The sequence below is a fragment of the Euprymna scolopes genome, chromosome 12 (assembly GCF_053919585.1).
Source record: "Euprymna scolopes isolate OS-2025 chromosome 12, ASM5391958v1, whole genome shotgun sequence".
Lineage (NCBI taxonomy): Eukaryota > Metazoa > Mollusca > Cephalopoda > Sepiida > Sepiolidae > Euprymna > Euprymna scolopes.
Window position 1 is genome coordinate 86,317,027 of NC_136493.1, and position 26,982 is coordinate 86,344,008.

The 26,982-nt window shown below is 33.1% G+C and overlaps 1 protein-coding gene across 2 annotated transcripts in view; it reads right to left on the minus strand.

Annotated features, from left to right (window-relative positions):
- Window positions 1-257: 257 nt before the first annotated feature.
- LOC145291393 (radixin-like) overlaps window positions 258-26,982 on the minus strand; it is a 69,084-nt gene continuing 42,359 nt past the window's right edge. For both annotated transcript variants that reach the window (XM_080137189.1, XM_080137188.1), the window contains 14 exons: window positions 25,124-25,207; window positions 22,898-22,993; window positions 21,901-22,005; window positions 19,397-19,575; window positions 19,043-19,126; window positions 15,373-15,519; window positions 14,883-14,979; window positions 14,303-14,466; window positions 14,020-14,129; window positions 12,876-13,036; window positions 11,104-11,347; window positions 10,572-10,672; window positions 9,624-9,784; window positions 258-1,550 (listed from right to left, as the gene is read on the minus strand). In XM_080137189.1, the coding sequence (XP_079993315.1) occupies window positions 1,547-1,550; window positions 9,624-9,784; window positions 10,572-10,672; window positions 11,104-11,347; window positions 12,876-13,036; window positions 14,020-14,129; window positions 14,303-14,466; window positions 14,883-14,979; window positions 15,373-15,519; window positions 19,043-19,126; window positions 19,397-19,575; window positions 21,901-22,005; window positions 22,898-22,993; window positions 25,124-25,207 (1,737 nt within the window). In that variant the 3' untranslated portion in view covers window positions 258-1,546. The remainder of the gene's footprint in view (window positions 1,551-9,623; window positions 9,785-10,571; window positions 10,673-11,103; window positions 11,348-12,875; window positions 13,037-14,019; window positions 14,130-14,302; window positions 14,467-14,882; window positions 14,980-15,372; window positions 15,520-19,042; window positions 19,127-19,396; window positions 19,576-21,900; window positions 22,006-22,897; window positions 22,994-25,123; window positions 25,208-26,982) is intronic.

Consider the following 26,982-nt stretch of genomic DNA (forward strand, 5'->3'; position numbering starts at 1 on the left):
AGGATTTGCACAATATCTTCCATTTTTTTTTTTTTTTTTTTTTTTTTCTTTTTTTAAAAATTAAATCCAAAATTTCTGGAGGGGAAAGTATTACGAAAAAGAAAATAAATGAAGCAGTTTTAGCAATTTTCAATGAAATTTGCTACAAATTGAATCGCAATCCATGCCATCAATTGGAAAAGTGATCCATTAATGATGGGGTCTCAATCTTTGAGGTGGGAAGCGATAAGAGCAAAATAATTTAACACAACACTACATCTTTTACGGATAGAATTTATTTCAACTTTCAAAAACAATTTTCCATTCATTTCAAAGTTAATGTATTAAATTTTTGTCTTTATTTTCATTAAATTTTAATAAGTTATTTTGATTGGTCATTAGACTAATATCTAGACAACTCTTACAACAATCGGATAAGGAGGAATGTGTCTGACAGGACAAGTTTTACGGAGACAGCAGTAGGATCCTCAGCCAAGGTTTTTTCTTCCCTCCAACAGTAGCATTCAGGAGCCGATTGGACAGACAGGTTACAGTTAGGGGGAGGGGGCATAGAAAAATATTAGATTGGCAAGAGTACATACAGTTTAGCACAATTTCACAAGATTTTAGTCCCATTCCAACCCATAACTTTCAAATTGTACAAGTGCTTACTCCAGTAAGTGGTCAGAGTGACTCCTATTAATCAAAAATCAACTTAACGATATTTAAGAAAGTTTTGTTTTAACTTTGCCAATTAAATTGTTGGCACTGTTAGCGTTCATAATTAGATATAAAAAGTTAAGGCTTGTGTGATCAGGCTAACAATAAGCCAGATTTAACAATCAACGACTTTAAAACATTGAAATATAAATAACTGAAAAATTTCATGATTAATTCACTTTTTTTCAAAGGCCAAAAAGCAAACTTATGAACTGAAGTTGCAAAAAAAAAAAAAAAAAAAAAAAAAAAAAAAAAATTTAATCTAGAGAATCCCACCTTACCAGCTTTAAAAACCTTCAGACTGGGGGGAAAAAAAAAAAAAAAAAAATCATGGAAGACATCTTGTTTATGGCCGAGTGGAAGGAAAGAAAATGGGGGGAAAAAAAAAAAAAAAAAAAAAATGATTATTGCTTGTAAGATTTTGAACTAATAAAAAAAATATAAAAATTTCAGTTTTTTTTATTTTAGTTTTTATAAATTTTATTGGAAAAACTATGGCTTTTGAGGCGAGAATATTTGCTTTTTAATTTCTTTGCAACAAGAAATTGAAAAGCGTCTCAAAGGCTTTGTTGTGGGAGTCTACAAAGCAGCTGTGTGTAAATACTTATCTTAAAGTGGAGGTTGAAAGTGAAAGATGGCATCAACCTCTTTCTATGAATCTACACACAAGGAGGAATGAGAGGGGTAGGAAAGAGAAAAGAGATTAGACTTTACAGTTTTTTTTATATACTGTAGGGATAGAGGTTTGGGGAGGGATGTCCTGCTCTAACTGCCCACATAATCAGCCTAAGTCAAACTTCTCCCTTTATAAAGGCCAGATGTTTCAAGATGCTGGAACATAACAGGATTAGCTGGAAATAGAAAGAAAAAAAAAAAATCATTCAAGTAAAAAGTTTTGAGATTAAAAGGAAAAAAGAATTTGAATTTAAAGAAAAACTAAAATCAAAAAGTTGGATATCTTAACTTCTTCGGAACACCATTTCAATTTTGCATTAATCATTATCTATCAATTTTTTTTTATTTTACATTAACTCCTTTATTTTGGAGTGTGTTGATTGATTGATTGATTGATTTTACGGCATATCAACCTATGTGGTCATTTAATGCCGGAGTCTTTTTTTTTTTTTTTTTTTTTTTTTTTTTTTTTTAACTTTTTTTATTGGGAGGAGGGAATGACTTTTTCAGCCTTTCCTCCCTTTTTTTATAAAATTGAACTAAGAAATTAAATGTTGTATTTATACATGGATGTGTATATTTGGGTGACTTTAAATTTCCTTAAATTTTCTTATATAAATTTACTTTCCTTAGGTATGCTAGAATATTTTTATTTTCAAAAAGGTCTTCCATATTGCTTTCTGTATAATATAATTTTCTAGTTGGGGCAAGGTCATCACACCCAACTAGGATATGTTTTACTGTGAGTGTCTCCTGGCATGGGATGCACTCTGGCGCCGATTCTCCATTTAGTATATAAGAATGAGTAAAGTTGGTGTGCCCTATGCGCAGCCGAGTCAGTATCACATCTTCTCGGCGTGATCTCTTGATGTCCGGACATCGTTCCTTAAGTTCAGGTTTGATTGAGTATAATTTGTTGCCCTCTTGCTGACTCCACCGCAGTTGCCATTTTTCCTGTATGTATGCTTTTATCTGGGGTCTAAGATCAGTATGTGGAATCTTAAAATTGTCAGTTGGAAGGTGAGAAGATCTTTTTGCAGCTGTATCTGCCCTGTCATTGCCTTTGATCCCCACATGGCTGGGGATCCAGACAAGAATAAGGTTTTTAGTAGTTGAAAGGATATTGATTTTTTCTATTAATTTTGTTGTTAGTGGATTTTCTTGTTTTTGATTTTGTATAGATAATAGGACTGATAGAGAATCTGTGAGAATGATGAAGTTTTTGGTGGTTTCCTCTGAAATTATGTTGAGTGCTAGATCGATAGCTATAGTCTCTGCAGTGAATATAGATAGATGCTTCATTTTGAAGATTTCTCTTCATTGTGGTTTTATGGTACGTTGCTGCACATCCAGTGTGATTGTTGCTTTTAGACCCGTCTGTGTAGATAAAGGTGTAGTCTGAATATTGTAATTTTAAATGTTGAAGTTCGTCGTGGTATTCAATAGGGTTTGTGGTAGATTTGGACTTTTTGTTTAGGTTGAGTTTTATTTCAACTTGTTTCATGGTCCATGGGGGTGTTTTAGGCAGTATGAAGTTGTGAATGCTGGAGATTGGAATTTTCGATTCTTCAATGCTTTCCTTCATTCGGAGCCCGAACGTTTTGATAGTTTTTCTCATTTTAAAGAGTTCTTCATATTTAGGATAGAAGGTACATTGGTATGCAGGGTTGTTTGGGCAAGACTTCAGTTTCAGTAAATATTGAAGGGCTAACTTTTCTCGCCTTAGATCTAGTGGGGGTTCATGTGCTTCCGTGTATAGACTGTTCACGGGGGAAGTTCTGTATGCTCCTAGTGCCAATCTTAGGCCAGTATGGTGAATAGGGTCTAGGCTTTTTATATATGATGTTCGGGTTGATCCATATATGAAACAACCGTAGTCTAGCTTTGAGCGGACTAGTGCTCTGTAAAGTTTAAGGAGTGTTTCCCTGTCTGCACCCCAATCGGTATGTGCTACCACTCTCAAAAGATTTACAGCTTTGTTACATTTTTTTTTCAGATAGTTTATGTGTGGGATGAATGTTAACTTTTTGTCAAATAAAATCCCTAAGAATTTGTACTGGTCAGTAACGGGTATGGGCATTCCTTCCATGGTTAGGACAGGATCATTATGCATGTTCTTTAGTTTGCAGAAATGCATGCATTTCGTTTTTCTTTTGGAGAATCTAAATCCATTCTCTTCCGTCCATCTCATTACTTTGTTTAAGCACAATTGAAGCTTCCTTTCTATTATAGATATATATCTAGATCTACAGCATATTAGGAAGTCATCCACATATAGGGAGCAATCTACCCCGGGGTTAAGGTTTTTTACAATGTTGTTAATTCGGATACTGAACAGGGTCACTGACAGTATACTCCCTTGAGGTACTCCATTCTCTTGTTCTTTCAAGTCCGAGAGAGCTGTGCCAACCTTTATTCTGAACCGTCTATTTTTTAAAAAATTTTCAATAAAAATTGGCATTCTGCCTTTTAGTCCAAGCGCCTTCAGATCCCTTGTAACACCGTACTTCCACACAGTATCGTAGGCTTTTTCCATGTCAAAAAACACTGCTGTTAAATGTTCCTTCCTTACAAAGGCTTCTCTGATGAACGTTTCAAGTCTGACTATGAACTTCGGTTTTTCCTGAATCCTGTTTGAAATTCTGTAATAAGATTCTCTGTTTCCAGGAACCAGATTAGTCTTTTGTTTATAATCCTTTCCATGGTCTTACAAATGCAGCTTGTTAGAGCTATTGGCCTGAAATTCAATGGATCTGAGACGTTACTTGATTGGGATTGGAGTTTTCAGATTTGGGGATTGGTATTATTGTGGCCTCTTTCCAGGTCTCGGGTACGTTTCCACTGGACCATATAATATTGAAAATTTCAAGTAGGTATTTCATTGAGGCTTCTGGAAGTTTTTTGAGGATTTCATATGGAATTTTATCGGGCCCTGTAGCTGTGTCATGGCATTTGGTTAGCGATTCTTTTAATTCAGGCAAGGTAAGAGGTTGGTTGTATTTTTCAGTATTTTGTGATTTAAATAGAATTTTCTTTTTCTCTTCCTTTTCTCTAATCTTTTTGAATTTCTCTGTGTCACATGATGAAATTTTTGATAAATTATCTGCCAGGTTATTGGAAATGTCTTTTTGATCGGTGTATATTTTGTTGCCTTTAGAGATGTGGGATATTGGTGTACTACTACACTTTCCTTCTATTTTCCTCATCATGTTCCAAACTGTTTTCACCTTGGTATTCACATTAATTTTGGATATATAATTTCTCCAGGTTGTTCTTTTGGATTCCTTTATGATTCGTCTGGCTTTTGCTCTGTTGTTTTTGAAGAAATCCAGATTTTCGCTTGTTGGATACTTTTCGAATTTTCTCAAGGCAGCTCGTCGAGCTCCGATGGCTTTTCTGCATTCTTTTGTGAACCAAGGTTTGTTGTGATTGTTGGTTTTGGTTGTTTTCGGTATGGTATTATTTGCTATGTTTGTGAGTGTTTTAATGAAGTAGTTCAAATGGTCATCTTCATTCTTTTCGATAATTAATTGGTTTTTGCACTGTTCCTGGAAGTCTTCCCAATCCGCTTTATGTAGGTTCCATTTGGGTGGTTTTTGTTCAGTGCTAGTACTTAGACTTTCCAGGATGATTGGGAAATGATCACTCCCACAGGTGTCATTGTGTACTTTCCAGTCATAGTCCATATATATGGAAGGATCACATAAGGTAAGGTCAATGGCGGTGAAAGTACCTGTTGCTGGGTACATATAGGTGTAGTTTTGATTATTAAGGAGGCATAGATTATTTTTATTTATTATGTTTTCTATTTCTTTTCCTTTTTTATTTGTTTCTTTACTTCCCCATATTACATTGTGACTGTTGAGATCTCCTAGTAGAAAAAAGGGTTTAGGGAGTTGTTTTATTAATCGAGTTATCTCAGTTTCGTTGATTGTATCTTTTGGAGGGATGTATATTGAGCAAAGTGTTATAGTTCTATGTAGAGTCACTGAAACTGCAATTGCTTGCAAGTTTGTGTTTATATTTATATGTCTTTGAGGGACTTCATTCTTCACAAGTATTGATGTGCTTCCAGAAGCTCTGTCCGTATCTTTATGTAGTTGTAAGATGTGTAGTGTTTTATGTTGATGGTATTATTTTCTTTCAGAAAGGTCTCCTGTAGACAGACAAGTGCTGGGCTCATATTTGTTATTAATAATGTGAGTTCATTTTGGTTTGCTTTTATCCCTCTGATATTCCATTGTAATATTTTGTTCATTTGGAATTGTGTTCAACTTCCATCGTCTCCAATCCCTCAAATCTATTTTCTGTCGGAGTCCCTGTTCGAGATATAGATCGGGATCTTTCTTTTCCTGTTTTTGTTTGTTTTTGTTTTTTTTTGTCTGAGGGGATTTTTGATTCTTTTCTGGCTTGTGATGTGTTTGATGGTTGTTCGGTTGTTTTTGTAGAAATGGTTTGTGGTTTTGTTTCTTTTTGTGGTTCAGTAGTGTCTTTACTTAATATTATCCTTGGATTGGTTGCAGACATTGCACTATTCATTTTCCTCATTTCTTCTAATAGTTCTTTCATTTCCTTTATTAGTTTGCTTAGGACATCAATTTTCTTGTCAGTTGTATCCGTTACATGTATATGACCATTTTGATTGTTGATTGGATTAGTTTTTTTTGTTGCATCTGCATATGTTTTAGTTTCGATGATTTTCCTGGCCTCTGGGTAGGATATATTCTTTATATGTTTTAGTTTGGTCACTTCTTTTTCTCTTTTCCATATTTCGCAATATCTAGAGCCAGCGCCATGGTTTCCCAGGCAGTTGGCACACTTGAAATCTTTTTTGAAGTCAATGTGTGGGCCGCTTTCTCCACATCTTCCACACACTGGTAATCGTGTGCACCGATCTTGATGGTGTCCAAACTTCTGGCACTTGAAGCATTGGAGGGGGTTTGGAATATAAATTTCTACATTTATTTTCATATATCCGACTTTCACTTCTTTGGGTATGGTGAGGGAATTGAAAGTTAGTATATATGTATTGGTATCGATTTTCTCACCATTTTTTTTAATTTGAACTCTGCGAACATCTAACATTCTGTTTCTGTAAGTTTGTCCGGATTTCCTCCAAGGGACAAAGTGCAAGTTCGTGGCTTTTCACTACTCCTTTGCAAGTATTTAGGGTTGGATGTCTGTAGCATTTGACTTTGATGTTTTCAAATAATTTTAGTTTCAATATTTCTTTAGTTTGTTCTTCGTTATGGGTTTCTATTAGTAGGCTGCCGTTAAATTGTTTTTTAATAGACTTTGGTTTTAGAGTTTTAAGATTTTTTTCAATTTTAAAAGGTGATAGTTTGCTCAAAGGAGTTTCCTCCATTGATTCTATTACTACGAATGTTGAGTTCCTTGGTTTTATCGTCTCTTCGTCAGAGCTACTGATGTCAGAGACATCAGAGTGGGTTCTTTTTGGGTGGTTGGGTGGTTTTTGGGAGGAATAAGCCATATATTTTGTTTTCTTTTTTCGTCATCTTTGTTCCCCACCCACCTCGGAGTCCTATTTGGGAAGAGCCTGGGGGGAAACCCATTCGCCCAGCCTCTACAGGGATACAATGATGATATAACCGACTTTGGTGGTATCATAATGATTATCTGTTCTCTCTTTATATTGCTATGGGATCTGTAGCAATCCTGAGGGGTTTACAGCCTCGTCATCGATATTCACACCTAATCGATTGACCCTCAGCCACCGCTTTCCATCATATATTAGGGAGTAGGGTTATTTGTGGGAGAGGGGGGATGTGTTGTATTAGTGGGTTTTTGGAATGGGCAATATATGGTGGTGCTTGGCGTGACTGGCCGATTGGTCAGATCGGGCCTCTCCGACCGCCCGTCTAATCGAAGTAAGGGCCAAAGTAATGTGTTGCGGTGCCTAAACTTCTATGTATCCTGGTTTAGGTTCGCTCAATCACCAGGATCACGTCCTAAGACTTTACGGGTAGCAACCCACGGCTAACTGGTTGCCCCATTGAGGGATTTTTACCCTCTGCAGGGGGACAGTCGGTTTGTTCTCATGCCCTACCGACAGAGCAAAAAAAAATAAATAAATAAATAGATAATTTAATAGAATATATTTGTTTTCTTTTTCTTTCTTTTTTTGTTGTTTCTTTTCCTTTTTAAAATCTGTTTCTATTTAACCCATAGTTGGGACCCTAACAGGTACTACCACTCCGGGTCAGGGTGGACCTGGGAGCAATGGCAATTAAGAGGTGGCTCCACACTCCCCAAGCCCGTAAGCTGGACCTCACCATCGGATGTAGTTTAAGGTCATATCCAGGACCGGGAGTAAGGTAGGAAAAAATAAAATAAAAAGGGGGGGGGGAATAGGCTGTTGTTTTTGTTTTTGGTTTTGCAGAACATAATTAAGTTTTACAAAAAAGATCAGAAAACAAAAAAACGTCAATGTAGGTGCATTTCGTCTCAGGAAGCCACAGGGCAGCCTGATCTGGTAGCACCAGTTTTGGAGTGTGACATTTACAAACCGTTACTAGTTTTATTAGCATACACAATCAATGGTTGTAGTGTTGGAAAGCTCATCAAAAGAGGAAAATTCTTAGTTTTTGGAAACAGAATCTAATGCATTTCACTGTGTTACTCGTTAGCATTGGTTACAAAATTCCAGTCAAATTATTTCTACGAGAGAAAATAAGCAATTTGTGTACAAAAAGTGTAAGAAAATATAGAGGGAGGAAAACTGATAAGATGGCAAAGCTGTCAAGTTGTTCAGGAATTTTCTTATCGATCCATTGGACAGTTGTTGCGATCACACTAGCATAAAGTTTATGCCTTTATTTTAAATAGCTAATCTTGCTAGGAAAAAAGCCTAAAGAGAGCCATCATGCAACAAATTTAAAAATTCTATGAATAATTGAACTACGTATGCAATACTTGGGATATTCGTCATTTTGTTGACCCCCCCCCCCAAACATCGGTGGATCTTACAAGAAATGGAGGGACGCTTGCATGTATCAAGAAAGGACTCATTTACATGCTCCCATCCAGTAAATTGAAAATTAAACTGGTTCCCAATTTTTAACAGAAAAGAAATGGGACAATCATTATGAGCAGAAAGTGTTTTTTAGAAATATTTCTAGTTATCAAGGACAGTGAATTTGCACCACTGTCTAACGCCAACAAGTAATCCAAGGCCAGAAAAGGTCAAATATGCTTATCTATAGATTTTGCGCACACAGAAAAAAGTTGGACTAATTCTTAGTTGCAAATAAAATGTTATTTCCTACATTAATTTAAGGGGGGGGAAAAAAAAAAAAAAAAAAAAAAAGCATTTTGTTTTGGTCAGAGTAGTTTCATTGTAAAATGACCAAAAGGAAAAAACCAAATGTTTCAGAAATTTGGAAGAAAATTAACTTCAGTTTATTTAGTGTATGCGAACTTTTGCAATAATAGAAAACCGAATTCATTTTAGTATATTAATTGAACAAAAGTTATTTTACAAAGGGATATGGGTTGAACCAACAAGATAATTTAAATTTTTGCAAAGCAGATGCCATATCAACTATGAAAATTGTGGGTGTAGGGGGGGGGGGAAGACACACCCAGTGAAGAAATCAATTTTTTTTAAAAGTGTTAATAGTGTTAAGTGACACTGACTAACATTTGTCTAATCATTGTTAAAATAACAGATTTTTAATTTTACATGATTAATAAAGATCAGGATTTACCCATTGCAATTTTAAGGTCATGAAAATTAATTTTAAGTTGAAAACCTGTTTTTCAGAAAAAAATACAAATTTTAGAACAGAAATATTCATGTGAAACTAAGATCAACAGAGGAAAAGGCAAGAACTCAATGTTGGGAGAGATACTCGAAATCCTTGATTTGTTCGATATCTTAATTATTCAAATAATTTACTACCAGTTTCATATAGGATTTCTTTAGGAGTCTAGGACGACTAACTTACTTGAAGTCAATTTTCTTGCCAAAGCAAGACTAGTTTTGCCAGGAAGACTTATAAAACAAAAGCATCAGTTTTTCATTCGTACGCATTAAACTTTTAAAAAAGTTCATTTGTATTTATAATGAAATTTGTTTCGCCTTAAAATTAAATCTAAGATGTTTTATACAATTTTTCATGGCTATAGATTTTATTCAAACATTTCATAGCTGTCTTATTTGAAAACTAAAATTCCAGTAGAGTTATGGTTCAAGAAAAATGTAAGTGATTAGAAAAAGAAAATCTTACAAGGATTCAAATTCATCAATTCGTTTCTTTGTGTTGCCCTGTCGTATCTGTTTTAAAGTCTTGTACTTGTCTCTGCCTTGTCTGACATTTTCTGCATGGAGGATGTCATTCTTGGTCTCTTTTGTAATATCTTTGGACGTCTGCAATTGCTCACCAAGAACCTGAGTTGTTTGAAGAAAAAAAAAAAAAAAATCAATACAAAAACAAGATCTTTTTTAGTTAAAGTTGCGGGAAAGTTTCATTACATCAAGACTTTTCTCCACAGGGGAAAAAAAAAAAAAAAAAAAAAAGAAAAAAAAAGCAACCCTCTGTGGCATGAATGCCACAGCAACTGGAAATCCTGACGTCAAATGATCTTCCTAAAAGGAAGCGTGAAAGTGGGCAAACTGACAACTCTAAGATGTTATATCTGCCATGTGAAGTGTTTAGGTAGACATCAATTTTACAAGATGCAAAAATCCAATTGCATGCAGGAGTGGCAACACGATTCAAATGTCTGGCCCGCACTCTTGTATGACTAAATGTCAATGACGCAATCAAACTGCAGTATATCAGATGAAGAAAATTGCAGGTCTTTCACTACAGGTTTCATTGAGAATGTATGTTACACATCTCAACTTGGCCCCCACTGCTTGTCAAACAGATTCTCCAGAGCATTTTCTAGATTGATGGCTTGCTCGAGTAAAATAGGAAATGTTTGAAGTCATTAAAGAAACTAACCATAAGATGGAAACTGAAATAACCTTCAATAGCTCACATTGTCGTCATCGCAGCATGACCATCGAGTTGGAAGACTCCCCTGCATGAACAGTTGGTTAAAATGTGAAACATGAAGTCAACCCAATTAAAGACGAAGCAAAATTAATGGGTATATGCTAAGCAATCAGAACATGTTGAGGATTCAGTGCTTTGTTTCATTGCACACAAAAAGAATCTAAATATTCTTACTTTAAGTTGTTCTTGGAGGCGTTGATTCTTCCCAGCTAAAGTCTGTCTTTCCTCTTCAGGCCGAGGTAATACTTCATGCTCATTAACTTGAAGTTCAGCACCTGGAAAAATAATGTGTTTAAAATAAACATTCAGCCGAATGTGTGCGTGTGTGTGTGTATATATATATATATATATATATGTGTGTGTGTGTGAAAAATCTAGGTTCATTTTGCTAATCAAATTCTGGTGTGTAATCAATTTCATACAAGATGAAGATTTACGAAGAAATAGAATTTATGATGAAATATTCAAACATCAGCAATAAAGTTTTAAAAATTTATAGAAACAAGAAATTTAAATTTTCTTTGAATGTTATATTAATTCAGGCTCCTATGAGCCATTTTACAGCAAGTTTTTGAAAATTCTATTTCTTTGAACCAGGAAGAGTTGGATTTCATTTAGCTAATGCCCATTTAAAAATTTGTAAATTAGACAAAAGTAAAAGTCAAAGTGAATACCTGGTTTGACAATGCAAAGAAAAATCAATTACCATATTCAGTGTTCTCCTCCAACTCAACGGTTTCATCGTAGTCATTCTCTTGAACATGAGCTTGGTTTATTTTATTCATTTGCGACTGTTGCAAAATAAGAGCACTGTAGGCAGCATCCTTTTCTTGAGCCTCCAACCTGATCAACTCGAGTTCATCTTTCAGTTTAGACATGGCATCTTCCTTCTCGGCTATTTCAGCAGCACGCTTTTCGGCAATTTCTTGAGCCAGAATGGCCTCCTCTTCCTGCAATCAAACAAAAACTTCAGAATCCAACAATAGTAGGGGGGGGGGGAGGACAAGGTTTACAAAGAAAAGCCAAATAGTTTTTCTATGTATTTATAGCGATGATCTGAAAATTAGACTCATTTTAAAATGACAGTTATGGATATGACTGGCAATTAAAAATATCTAAACTGGCAAATTGAAAGTATCAATTTATAAAGTGTCAGCCATCACTTTCTGTAGAGTTTAAAGGATTTATAGCATAAAGAAAAATGCTGATTGCAAACTTGTATTATCATGTAAAAAGCATTGCTGCATAGCCAAGAGGCTTCAATAATATTAGTGAGAAAAGTGAATGACCAAACAAGAGTCAAACCGGGCTTGTACATGTCGGGAACCAGGTTTGTCCTAACAAGTTTTCAAGCCACGTCATAGCAAAACCAAATACCAAAAGTTTAGAAAAAATATTCACTTTTGCAAACAAATTACACAAAAGAAAATTCAACTTTTTTCTATTAAAAGTTGAATTCTTTAAGATTCATAAAAAAAAAAAAAGAAAAAAAAAAAAAGTTAATATGGATATATTGTAGCAAAAACTTTTATATTTAAAAATTCAGCATTCATTTCATAATCTAGTATCGATTACTGTGTGAAAAACATTTAGTTTTGTGGCATTTTTTAAAAACCTTTTTGAGCCCCTTGGGGCGCAAAATCCCAGTATAAATGGATAATGGTGCAGTTTCAGGCCTTAACACATGTATATTCGAGTTGACCACCGTGAAAAAACTACTATATAGTCAGACGTGTCAAGTTTTTGAGAAATATGAAAAAAGAACTACAAAAAGGGGTGCTTTTAGCACTAAGTTCTCAGGCACGAACCAGAATTTTGCCAGGGTCACTTATAGATTTATATTAACAATGGGCACCACACATTTTTTTCAGAAAAATCTAAATCGATGGATCAAAAGTTATGGGGCAAAATATGTCATTTTTTTCCTCTTGTGTCAACGGGAAGTTTTGTAAAAATTCTTATACTGCGCACATCTATTTAATGAAATAGTTTTCCTGAAATTTGATGCAAATTCTAACTGACGGTTATCTGGCGATCATTCGGACTAACAGACGCCACTGAATACAGATCCCTCTCCGATAAATAGGGGGACCAAAAAGTAGATTTGCAAATGATCAAATTTAGTAAGATAGAAAAGGCAGTTTTATGATTTGACTTTACATCAAGTTTTATCATTCAAATTTGAATCTACAAAGTTAAGTGTGCTGAAAGTTTTCAGGATCAAATTTTTTTTTTTCCAGCTGACATTTTTGTGTAAGTGTTTAAAGAATTTTAAAGCTAGTAGGATTTGTTTTGCCTTTACACACAAGGGCAAGATAGAAGCCAAGGTCATTTTAATGTGTAGAGAAGTGGCTAGTTAAAAAAAAGAAACAAAAACAAAAAGCATGCATAACCAGTTGTGCCAAGTATCTCCTTACAAAAGCGAGAACAGCAACAATTAAAGTACAGCCGAGAAAAAACAATTTTATTCAACTCTACCTTTTGTGTTCGGACTTCCTTCTCTAAATCAGCATGTTTTAAAGCTTCAAGTTTCAACTCTTCGGCTCGTGCTTTTTCATAAACTAAACTTTCCTTTTCTTGATTGAAAGTTTGTAAGTTGTGCTCCAATTCAAGTTTCTTTGCCTCAGACATTTCCAAATCTGCAGAAAAATATGAAAAAGTATTTTTATGGACAAAACTTAAACATTTTAGGACAGTGTGCTGAAATAAAATTTATAAAAATGAATATTTTTTTTTTTTGTAAAAGGTTATAAATGCCTGGAAATTAGAATAGACAACTGCAGAATGAATATCAATTGGAAAATCCATTTTAGGAAAGTTCTTGAGGATATAATTTTAAGTAGGAGCTAACCTATTTCCCCTAAAATATTTAGAAATATTTAAAATATTGTGCAGTTTGAAAGCAAATTGATTTAAGTCTTAATTCTAAGAAAACTGTTCTTGTATTATTTTATTAAATCCATCATAGAATTACGTACATATAATTATGAAAAAAGCTTTATGCAAAACAAATGAAAATTATCGATGTTATTTTAATTTCAAGCAATCTGATTTATTCTTTGATAAAACAAAATTGTGAAAACTGGAATTTTCAGCAGAAAAACGTTTCCTTTTAAAGAAAAAAAATGTGCAGGCTTATCCCTGAATTAATGTTAGGAGAAAATGATTCCTTTAATCAACAAAGTCGCATTTAAAAAATTAGTCTAAAATATTGAAACATTCAAAACTTCTAGTTCAGAACAGTTTTTGTATGTTCAGTTTTATCATCCATTTTGTTTCTGCACTTCGACAGGAAATTGGTGTCTATCAAAATAGATTTGATGGTATGAAATGGTTTGTTGAACTGTTTGGTTATTTGGAAGCAGGTTCTGCCCGAGTTTGGTTATTTTGAAGGGTAATTTTTGTCTTGCTTATCTACTATTTTGGGCAGTTTGTACAAAAGATGTATTACTACATTTGAACTGTATTACATGCATAGTGGTAGCTGCTGTATTATGAAGCGCATGTTTGAAGTAAGGAATCTGACAATGGTTGACAAACAAGATGTCTGGGCTTAGAGCAGTTATAGTTATGTTGCATATATATATATATATATATTAAACATAAAAGCTTGGAATGTCACCTTTCTGTCGTAATTTGGCTTCATTGATGAGTTCCTGAAGTTTATCTTCGTAAGCTTTTAACTTTTTCTCAACTTCTTCTCGCTTCTGTCTCTCCTTTTCAATCTTTTCACTGAAAAGAATAAAGTTAAAAATATTTTGCAATTAACTTTTCATAATCCTCACGGGTTTTAAAACATCTTACAAAAGTGCTGCTACTAGAGGTATGGGCAAAGGAAAAAGTGATAAAATGTACAAAAATTCCTAGAAATCTGAACAGATTTAAAAAAAAAAAAAAAAACTTACCGATCTTGCTGCTTCGCCAATTTCTCTTCTCTGGCTTGAGCCTTCATTTGTTGTACTTCAATTGTATCAGGTTTTCGACGTCGCATATACAATTCATGATTACCCATACAAAGCGCCAAAATTCGCTTGTTGATACGTAATCGAGGTGCATAGAAAACAAAGTCCTGCAATTTAAAACATCATAAATCAGTTTAAATATTTTTAACATGAAATTTATGAGTTAATTCTTTGAATTTTATAGATTGTAGATAAACTGTTGCCAATGAGTTGCCCTAAAGTCAAAAGTATATTTAAACTATTAGTATCCACTCCCCTCGTATAAAAATTTGTAAAGTTCAGATCAAGAAATTAACTTTCAGGTGGTTAGCATTTTTAAAACTTAAAAAGAAAAAAAAAGACGAAAAGTTATTTGTAAAACGTTTATAATTACAAAAACGTTTGATAGCTTTTACATTTATTGCAGAAGAATTTTTAAACGATTAATTTATCAATTTACAATTTGGAAAGTTATTGATGATTTTCAGAGTTTACAATACCAGCTGAGAAAATAAAGTTAATATTAAATTAATATTGAACTTACTGGGGCTTTCTTATCAATGGGTTTGATTACAAATTTCTTGTCATTGAACGAAATGTTTCTTATTTCACTCCATGGAAAGCCAATTTTGGGAGTCAGCCTAAAAAAGAAAATTACAATTGATAACTCAAAACTTCAGAGAAACTAAACTTCAAGACCATTTTTTTTGTTTTGAAAAACTCAACTCTAATACTGCACTTTTATATTTCAAAATCCACATTTCTGCCAGTTTTCTATAACTGTCTATATTACAATTTTTGGTTCAATTTCAGTGGTTCAGTTTCTATACAAGTTTTAAATGGTCTCACCTTTGTAATGTTTAGCACCCCCCCCCCCTCAAAAAACAAACCCTATTCCCAAATGTAAACTTTTAATCTTGAAATGAAGGTGGGGTGGCTTAGTATGTAAGAGTTGTAAACAACTGCGTTAGATCAGGACATTTGTTCTGGCTAAAATGAAAGTGTAGAATATAAAGAGGATTGCGCTGTCTTACCGGTCATCCTTTTCATAAACATTCAGTCCTAAGGCATCCACACCAAGCCATAAATCAGTTCCACGTTTGTTCTTAATTTCAAAATAGTTGACACCATACATTTCTAAATCCTGGGCTATCTTCAGATATTCCATCATAGAATCTTCCCTGAAAAATTGGAAAATAAGATTTTGAAATGGTGAAAGTAAAAAATAAAAAACATTACTAAAATCTAAGTTCTCAGATTGAGAACTATTCTTTGTGTTAGAGGAAGTCCTGTATTTAAATCTGTAGCACTTAACATTCCCCACATTTATCCATGTACAAAATAGATAACATCTTAAAGATGATCAGATCAGCAAAAGTTGCCGATGAATAAATTTCAATCTGTTTTAAGTTAAAACATTTTTTTTTTTTTTTTTAGATGAGGATTATTATTCAGACTTCTTGTCCTTAAGTGCTATTTTCACATTTTGGTAGATATTTCTTCAGGTCAGTCTTTAACTTTGGAATCAAGGAATTTTGAAGAGAGCCCTTTATTTAATCCACAGGAGTAGGATGTTCTTGGTCCAGCCATAGGAGTCCCAAGTAATTTGCAATTGTATTTAGAGTGATTTGAGAAAATATTAGAATTTGACAAAATCCATCTGAAGAAGGCTGGAGATTACAGCGATCAAAACGTTTGAAAATAAAACCCAAGATAAGAGTAATTCGAAGAATCCAAAGCAAAAATAATTTTACTAAGTTTGTTTGTTTAACCAGCATATCAACCTTCTTTGGGTCATTTAATGCTGTATACAAGATTTAAATTTTTGATACTTTCAGAATGGATTTTCGCTGGGTATATCGGCCAATGTTTTGGTATAGTTTATTATTTGATGGTTTTTATATTTTACGATAAAGATTTGTTCTTTTTAAGAAATTTAGAATGGTTTTAGGATTTTCTTTATCAAAGAGTTCTTTTAAACTTGTAGCCTTGTAGTAGTGTTGACAAATTCGTGTGAGATCATGACAGTCAACTAAAAAGCGTTTCACTGTAAGGTTCGTGACATGGTATACATTTGGGAAGTTCTTCACTTTAGTAGGTGGGAGTGAGTTATGTATGTGTGTCCTATCCGGATACGTGATAAGACGACTTCTTTACATGATTTTCTGGTATCTAGAAGGTTTTATTTTATTTATTTATTTATTTATTTTTTTAAGTATAGGGGTAATTTGGAAGAGCGAGTTGTTTTGACAATTGTTCCAATTTTCTTATTATTTCTTTGTGATAAAAATGTTTATTGCATATTTGTAATCCGTATATGGGACCTTTATGTCGTTTATTTGTAGTTTTAAGGAATTTTTGGCCACCGTGTCAGCTTTATCATTTCCGCAGAAACCGTAGTGACTGCGAATCCAACAGAAGAAAGTTTTGTGTTGCATGATAGAATGGATCTTTTGTAACAGTTTGATGAGTAGGGGATTTTTTTAATTTTTGATTGCTTCTAAGATTGATAATGAGTCTACAAATATAAAGTTTTTGGAGTTTTGGTTGGTGATGATATCTAGAGCCAGGTTTATGGCTGTAATTTCTGTACTATAGATAGGAGTTATTTGGTAACCTTTTCTGCTGAATAGTGTTTTCTGAAATGGCGGCACATCCCACTTTATTTTGGTTTTTGGAACCATTTGTGTAAATGTGCATCCAATTTGGGTAAGCATCCAGAATGTTGTTTAGTTTTTCTCTACAGTCTGCAAAGTGATATATTGTTAGGTCTAGTATGACTTTAGGTTGATTTAACAGCCAGGGTGAGAGTTCTAGATTTTCCTCGTGGATGCTGGTTTGAGCTAATGAGTTGTCTAAGTGGTTTTATTGTTTCTTCCATGTAGAGACCAAAGGGTTTAATTGCATTTTCTTTTTGTCTGAATAGATGTGTGTAGTTGGGATTGAAAGTGCATTGATAGGCAGAATTTTTGGGGTTTGATTTTAGTTTTAGATAATACTGTTAGCCTAATTTTTCACGTCTAAATTTTAGTGGAGGTTCATAGGCTTCAGCATATAAGCTTTCTATCGGAGAGGTTTTGAATGCGCCCAGGACAAGTCTTAATTCTGTGTGATGGATAGAATCTAGAGTTTTAAGGTAACTTTTTCTTGTTAAATCATATATGAAGCTTCCATAATCTAGTTTGGTTCTTATCAGAGTTCTATATAATTTTAAGAGTGACGATCAGTCTGATCCCCACTCAGTATTTGCTATAACCCTTAATAGTTGTAGAGAAACATTTTTGTTTTAAATATTTTAAGTGAGAGATGAGTTTTATCAAAAAATTTATGTTGATCAGCTATTTTGATTTTTGTTCCTTTTAGGTTGAGAATAGGGTCATTGTGCATTTTTCTATGATTACAGAAATTGACACATTTAGTTTTGGTTGTTGAAAATTTAAAGCCATTTTCTGTCATCCATTGTGTTTATGCACATTTGTAGTTGGCGTTCTGAAGTATGCATATTTTTGGATCTATGGCAGATTACAAGGTCATCGACATATAGGGAGCTATTTATCTCGTTTAGACAATTTACAATATTAATTTTTATATTAAAGAGTGTAACTGATAAAATACATCCTTGTAGGACTCCTTCCTGTATTTTTGTGTCTGATAGGGTGGGTCCGATTCTTACTATACCCATACTGATAAAAGATTTTCTGATAGAAGTTTTAGTCTGCCCTTTAATCCAAGGTTGTAACGGTCTTATTATACCCTGTCGCCATGTTGCATCATATGCCTTTTCTAAATAAAGATAGCTATTGCATGTTTTTTTAATGAATGTTTTTTGATAAAGATCTCCGATAGGACTATGTTGTCCATTGTTCCTCTTGTTTCTAAAACCACTTTGTAGGTTGGCAATTGAGTCGTTCGTTTCCAGATAACAATTCAGTCGTTTATCATTCTTTCAAATGTTTTGCAGAAACAACTTGTCAATGCAATTGGTCTGAAATTTTGTGGATCTGAATTGTCTTTCTCTGGTTTAGGGATGGGGATCAAGATAGGTTTCCAACTATTGGGTAGTTTTCCCTTGAACCATATTTTGTTAAGTGTGTTTAAAAGATGTGTTATAGATTTGGGAGGAAGTTGTTTCAGAAACTCTGAATGTATCTCCTCTACCCCAGTAGCTGTATTATGTGCTTCGTTTATGGCTTTTAAGAGTTCATTTTTAGTAAAACAATAGTTATATTCTTTGTTGGAGTTGAAATTTAATTATCTTTTTTTCTGCATCTTGTTTTATCTTTTGGAAGGATTGACTAATTTTTGCTGGAAGAATTGTTTTGAAAGGTTTCAGCAAGAAGATTCATAATATTTTTTGTCTCCGTTATTTTGATGTTTTGTAGGGCCAGTTGAAGTAGGGGAAGAAAAAAAGCGGGGAGAGAAGGGGGCTGTTTTTGTTTTTACAGAACATAATTAAGTTTTACAAAAGAGAATAGAAAAACAAAAAGGAACATCAATGTAGGTGCATTTTGTCTCAGGAAGCCAATAGACAGCCTGATCTGGTAGCACCAGAATTTTACTAAGAGCTTTAATATATTTTCTGAACAAAAAGCTTCATTTCTAAAGTTCTTTCTGGAATTTTCTACAATTTTAGAAAAAGATCTGAAGTTTTAACATAAAAAATGCAGAAATGTCAGATTAGAAATTGTTAATTGAAATATTTACCTCAACATTCTTCTATGCTCAGTATACCATGTTACGATTCTCTCTTCCCATTGTGATGTAGCGAGATGATGTTGGTCAAATACTCTAAAACAAAAGAGAAACACTTGTAAAACTTTAAGGCATTGGTTGATTTTATATATATATAATAAAAAAATAAAGTTCAAAATTTGTTTGGTTTAACAAGGATGCTTTGATTCAAGTTATTTAACATTAAAATCATGTGGAAATGAATTTTTAAAACTCCGACAATTTAATAAAATGTGCGTCAAAATATTGAAAATTCATTCCAATGATAATTTTAAAATGTGATTACATCTAAATAATTATCATTAAGCATGCGAAGCAAAAAGTTACCTTTGTGGAAGGAGGCGTTCATGCGAATCGTTGATAAAAGAACCTGCAACATGTTTTTCAGAATCGTAATCTCCGTATTTGGCTTGCAGTGCATATGATGCAAGAAGAACAGAAGTTTCTGGTGGACAATATATATCATCCGACAGAATTGCACGCTTCACTTGAAGGAAGAACATGCGCTGGAAGGAGAAAACAGATTGCTCTGATTAAAAAGCAGATTTAAAACGTTTTCAGATTTACCAATTAAGCTTAAACAATTTGAGATTCCCATTAACCCCCCCCCCCCAAATCATTACGGCAAGATCAATAGATACCGAACATTGAGTTTAGTATTTACTAGCATGGGTGCATAGAGGTGTGTTGAGAAAAAAGTGGTAGTAGGAAGTCCGGCTCGACACCCGTACCGCAAAGGAGGAAAAACGCGACGTCTTTGCTGTTACGACCACCGCCAAACCGGGAGTGACGTAGGTTTAAATTAAGGCTAGATAATCGAAAAGCGGGGGATGATTTTCGTAAATATCTGCGGAAAAAAAAAAAAAAAAAAAAAAACCCTCTCTGTAGAAGTGCCCAGTTGAGGGTGAAGAAAATGTTTTTAGCCAATTTTTTTGGTATTTGTCGCCTGAAGGGTCGAGCTTCAAAAAACTGATCTTGTGAAAAATCAATTGCCTCTGTCGAAAGCTTTAGGCAGACATGCATACATACACATACATTTATATATTGTTAGCTCAAATTTTCAACCCAAACTGATTAAACAGCTTGCCCTATCTCTGAATACCCTTTATGTCAAATTCCAAATGTTTAGACCAGAAATTGTCCAAGTAATTTGGTAGAGATCGCAGAGGTCAAATTTTTAAAAACCGACTCCTATTATGACCCCATAACATGTTTTGGGCTCAAATCCAGTTATTTAGTTAGATCCATGTTCAAGGAATCTATATCTAAAATTTCAATTGTTTAGACCCAAAATTGGCAGAGGAGTTTGGTAGAGTTATCAAAGGTCAAATCGAACTTTTTGACTCCATAACGGCTACATTTCTGGCTGAAAATGGATTAAAGATTTTCCCAAATCGCCATACCCTGTAGGCTGAAAATTGACAGTTATTGTGTAGGGAAATGTACACAGACTTTAAGCTAGACAAGTCCTTACAGGGTATGAAATGCAGAAAGTCATGTAGTTTAAATGCCATATATAAAATTATATATATAACTTACTACCTAGCTCTACTCATTGAGTAGATAGATTTATCATACACTTTTCTAGAAAACTCATTCCTCACATGTACAGAAGCAAGCAAATCTACATTAAAAGTGGTCAGTTATTACAGAGTGGAATTGAAATCTGTATAGTTTTGTTTCCACATCTAAACTAAAATTGCAATGTTTTAATTAAAATTTAAACTGAAATTTTAATACAAAGAAATAAAAATTTAAACGAAATTTTATTTTACTTGATGAAAATAAAATTCAAAATTGTTCTATATTTATATTTACAAATATTTTATACAATTTTTACATAACTTAGACAAGTTTACAGCACAGAAAAAAAAAATCATTAAAAGATGAATTTATTTGTATTTCAGCATGTGAATAAAATGCTGGAAAACATCGACATGGTAGTGAAGTGACAGTGGAGAGAGAGGAATAAGTGGCTACAATTCGTATGTGCCCACAATAAAGAAATTGTGGCTGCACATGGACATGAACCTAAAACCATTTGATTTCGAGACACAGGTCACTATTATATAAAATCTATTATATAAAATAGGCACTGTTGACAGTCCAAAATAGCAAAATAAAAAGAGTTTTGCTTGAAGATCAGTTTTTGTGTCTGGACACCATGTCATTTGCAGGTTTTGGACGGTTGTCAATTATCTAGTTTTTCAACTTGTAGGTGAACAAAAAGACTACTGCCATTGATATCAAGAGCAAATGTAGTCGCTGTTTGTGAAACAGAATTTGGCAATCGGCACAAATACCAAGTTGGCATTTGTGTTCTGTTAAGTAATTTATGTGACTAATTATATAAACACCTTAAAAAAAAAAAAAAAAAAAAAAAAAAAATATATATATATATAAACACAAAGCTATATAAACACAAAGCTATATAAACACAAAGCTATATAAACACAAAGCTATATAAACACAAAGCTATATAAACACAAAGCTATATAAACACAAAGCTATATAAACACAAAGCTATATAAACACAAAGCTATATAAACACAAAGCTATATAAACACAAAGCTATATAAACACAAAGCTATATAAACACAAAGCTATATAAACACAAAGCTATATAAACACAAAGCTATATAAACACAAAGCTATATAAACACAAAGCTATATAAACACAAAGCTATAAAATGCATAACTATATAAAGGCAAACAAAATACATTTTCATACAAGTTATTACATTTCTTGCTTGGATCCAGATTTGAAATTCAACCCAAATCGACCCATGAAAAGGTGAATCATTTGGCAATCATTAATTCCATATACTAACCTGTGTGACTTCTTGAATCAGTTCCTCAGACACATCTTCAGGGAAAAATTTGGCTCTAAATTGGAAATCTATTGGTGTTTCTTTTCTCACATCTTGGCTGGTAACCTAAACAGAAGAATTATGAATAAATCAAATTATTCAACACAAAGACCTAGTGTCACTTTAGAAGCAAATTGAAACGCATCTCAGCATACTTCAGTAACAATATTTGTATGTGGCAACTGGTGATTTACAAGACATACTGAATTGACAAATGGGTTAGAAATTTGTTTTCAAATTAATTATAAAAAAGGTGAATAGGACCATTTTCTAATCTATTTTTGTCCAGTTTTCTTTGCATAAAAATCAGGACATGTGAAGAGGTTAGAACAGCAATTAATTACAGCACTGACCATGAAATAAGGAATTTCAGCTCCATTTGGAATTTTTATACTTTTGGCTAGGTCAGAGTTAAGGCCTTCGTCCTTGCCTGTATCATCAATCATACAGTGGTTCCGAGCAAAGTCACAAAAGATGGATAACCAATGGCAATTCCATCACAAAAGCTGACCACTTGTGGACACGAAAGCTTGCTTGTCCTTGATGGCTGTTCAGGTCCTCAGCTATCCAGGCCACTGAAGACTATTACAAATTAATCCTCCCCTAGGGGTTGAACTGCATCTACAAATTATTGTAAAAACTTCTGGTTAATGATTTGTTAAAACTATAGTTCTGAATCCTAGTTAAAAATGGTTAAAGATAGTGGTCTAAACTTTGTAAATTTTAGCACCAAAGTCATTACCATGAAAAATTATGCATCAGAAGTTTGATGAGAAGTTTCCACTATTTCTCAGTAAATAGTTTTCAATTTACTTGAAAAAATGAACATTTACATAATCTAATTTAAACTTTTGCTTTAAAACAAAAGCAAACATTGCATAAATTGAATCAATCTTAGTTTTATTCATAAAACAATCAGCTCCAAACTTATGACCGACAACGTGAATAAAATTCTTACCTTTTTATTCAGCTTCAGCCAAGTGGTAAAACCTTTGCTATCTTTGTACTGGAGACCAAAAAACCAAATTTCTCTTAAACCAATCGTCTTTACAACCTAAAACAGTCATGAAATATGTGAAATTCAATTACAGGGAGCAAATCAAAAGTTAGTGCATGTTTAAAACTTTCACTTCATTCACATTTTTACTTATTACATCCTAAATAGTTAATGTTTTTGAAAACCTATTTAAAATGCAACTTTATATACAGGTCCTAACAGAATTAGTATCAGATTTTGCCTCCTTTGGATTATAAACATCGTTTTGGGAATGCTTTTTGGGAGTGGAAAGAGAAACTTGAATGCGGATAGGATTGTGCAAACATCTAGTAGAAACATTTAGATTTGAACTGTTGAAATTCAGAAGAAAAAGTGAATTTTTCAGTTTGTACATGAATTATATATTAATAGCATATGCTGCTATGAATTCAAGCTAAGAGTTTAGACAAGCACAATTCTTTGAGAAAAATTATTTTTTGGAAGAGGAGTATTTTTCATTTGAATTCACAGCTCACACGTCGACTGAGACTTCAAACTGAGTAAACGGTTTTATCCAACCGATATGAACCTATCAAATTACAAGGTTTCCTGAAAAGAACAGGAGTTCAATGGTCAATATTTTGCCATGGAGGAAATCAATAATATTGACAATTATCTTGAGCCAACACTAGTAGGGAGGGGGGGGTCTACGACTACTGGACCAAATATATAAACTTGTAAGTTTTAAATTTGTATACAGTAGGAACAAATTTTTCATTTCAAATAAACAGTGATAAGTTTTTTTTTTTTGTTTTCTTTAAATGAACCCAAGTGCTGTCCATCGTATTTCTATACAATACAGTAAACAAAGTCATTTATCAAATAAGTTTTAAATAGTTGACATCGAGTAATGTATAGTCAAATAAGAATCAGTAACTATACTATGAGAATCCGAATACTGAAGAAAAAAAAAAAAAAATCCCCTCCAAATTTCACAAGTCTGGCAGAACTTAAAAATTAAACTGGTTAAGAATTCTTTAGTCTAGGTTTACTTATTCCTTACATTAAAACCAATCTAAAATTAACTCATTTCTTTTAGATGCATAAGGAGGGCAACTTATATTTAAAGAAACTTAAGAAAAAAAAAATTTATCGAGACTTTAAGCTGTTTGGGGACTTAATATGAAAATTATTTTGCATCAACAGTATTTGCCAGAGATATTTTAATGAACATTTAACACTTCACTATTTACTTTGAAAAATAAGAAACTTTTGGGAAATTCACAAATACAGGACGCAGACTATTCTGCTAAAATCTGATTTGAACAGAACTGACCAAGGTTCTTCAAATGATTACTTTTACACATCAAAGACTTGTTGGATTCAACATCCATAACACTTGCTCATTCAGATATTTTGCATTTTGTAAATTAAAACCATGTCATTGTTGGAGACTTAAACTAAAATGGTTTCACTTAATGAAAACAAATGCAAGACTAACATTTGATTTGCTACATCGAGACAAAAGAATGCAACAACTCGTCTAGATTTCTCCCTTTTGCTTACATTACAATTTTAACCGTCATGTGTCTTTCAGCTCTTGCAAATGACTGTCAGGCACCAGACAATTTAACCGAATAGGTGCAAGCATTTATCACAATGCTGAGTTTAGCAGTGTATGTTCAGGTATGGAATACCTTGGCAAACAATTCTAAGATTGTGGAATATCTACAAAAACTGTATATTTAGTAATACCAGCCAGCCACGTCACAGCTTAATGATTATATAACGGTTCTTCAACCACAAATGGTCAAGACCAAAGCATTGGAAATTTAGATTTAAGTAGAAGAATGATATTGAGGTGTCAAGAAAAGTAAAGTGGAGATGAATTTTTTTTTTTTTACTGTATGAATGCTTGATTCTCCACATGAGGCTGCAATGCAGTGAGAGCAAGGCGAGACTTGACAATTTAGCTTGAAGAGAGAATTTTATCAATTGTACTTATACTCAGGAGACAGATCATCAAAATGACTAAACTTGTGATAACTTTTTAATCATGAAAAAAAAAAAAAAAAAAAAAAAAAAAAAAAAAACTTTCAAATAAAAGCTAAAATTATCAATAATAAATAGATAAGATTTTACAATTGAAATAAAGTTATAGATGGTTAGTTTAAATAGAAATTTTAAACCCAAAACCCAAAACCTTACTTGGTCAAAAAGTTGTTTTCCTGTGGTGCTGGGCTGGATGGCAAATTCCAGCTCTGCATCCATTGTCTGGACGCGTACATTGATCTGAAATAGATTACAATTGAATGATGAGAATTCATACATACACACACACACAAAGTAAGAAACAAAACAGTATAAAACATCACATAAAAGCAAAGCATAACAAGTTTGGTTTTTCTAGTTAATTATTCTAGATTGCAATTAAGTTGCGTCTCATTTTAAGCGAACAATGTAGAATGCAAGTAATGGCTCAGCCATAATCATTACAATTAACACTCAGCTGCCATGCTAAGGAAAACAAAACTCAAATGGCTTTCATTAAATAAAAAAAATACAAAGAAAAAGAAAAAAAAGCAACAGACAAGTCAGCCATTTAATGAGAAAGTGAATTGTTAACTTGTCCGAAAAAGTTAAATTTCTTGCAATTTAAAAAAGGGGTGTACAAATATTTGCAGACAAGTTTATACAAGTTGCATGACATCTGATGACGTAAATATTAAATTCAGACTCAATTATGTTTTACTGGATATGATCATTTGAATTGTATAAGGACTGAATTAGTTAAATCGGATGCTTTTAAATATTAAGAAAATATAATATAGCCATCACAATTGACAGCACAAATTCAAAATTGATAAAAATGATTAAACTTAAACCTCGACATTGTAAATTCATATTAGAAAAATTTACTTACATAAACATTGTGAAAAATTTATTTTCAAGCATTAGAATATATAAATTTTCAGGATTTTTTCTTTTATTTGGCAGAAGTTTATTTCCCATTTTCAGAAAGCAGTAGTTAAGCAAGACTAAGAAAATAAGCAAAAGTCAGGTTGCTTATAAACACATACCTACGTTATAGCCTGTACATTAAAATCACCTTTTCTGACAAGAAATTAGCAATTTATTTTTATTTTAGTATAAGATCTTAATGCTACCATGTAAAAATGGGAGAGATTCGAATCACACACACAGTGTGATTCTCATTAGAACACTAAAGTTAAATGAACCTGATCAGTACCAGATGGATGACCATTTGGGAATACCAGATGTGGGACAAATTTCCAGATAAGTATAATTCAGAGAGAAATTCACCTTAGTCTTCATTACGACGCGCATTTAGAAAAAAAAACTGATGTAAAACCCCAGGTCGGTTTTGTGGTAATCATTTGCACAGAGTGTTGAGCAGTGGCAAAAAAAAAAAAAAAAAAAAAAAAAAAAAAAAAAAAAAAAAAAAAAAACCTACAGTCTTCACCACTATAATTAAATCTGGATTTTGGACAACTTACCTGAACCTCATTTCGCTTATATATATATATATATATATATATGTGTGTGTGTGTGCACCAATTTGAAACAATTTACTCATTAAACATGTTATTCAAACTAAGTTAATTTCAATGTCATTTGTACATTGACGATACTAAACAAGCTTGGTGTTATTACCCCCCCCCCCATTATAAGCAATTGAAAACTAAGCAGATATTTTGAATTGCAATTAATTTTTTTTATACAATAAGTTACTCTCATGGGATATTTATAAAATTTGACCCATTTTAAATGGGAAGCGATTTAAGAAAAATCAGCAGTTCTTTAAATTCATGCATTAATCAAAATTATAGGCAACCGATTTACAAGTGTAAAACATAAGATTGGAGTTATGGCAATTTCATCTAGGAGAGGAGCAAAGATTTTGTTAAGTTTTGTAATGAATAGGATTGAGCTCCGTTAATGTGAAGACTCCCACCCAACTTAGTATAGACAATAAACATTCGGTAGAGTCCTAAAAACTAAAATGTTCATTAATACTATCAGCTTTTACTGCTGACACAGGGTCG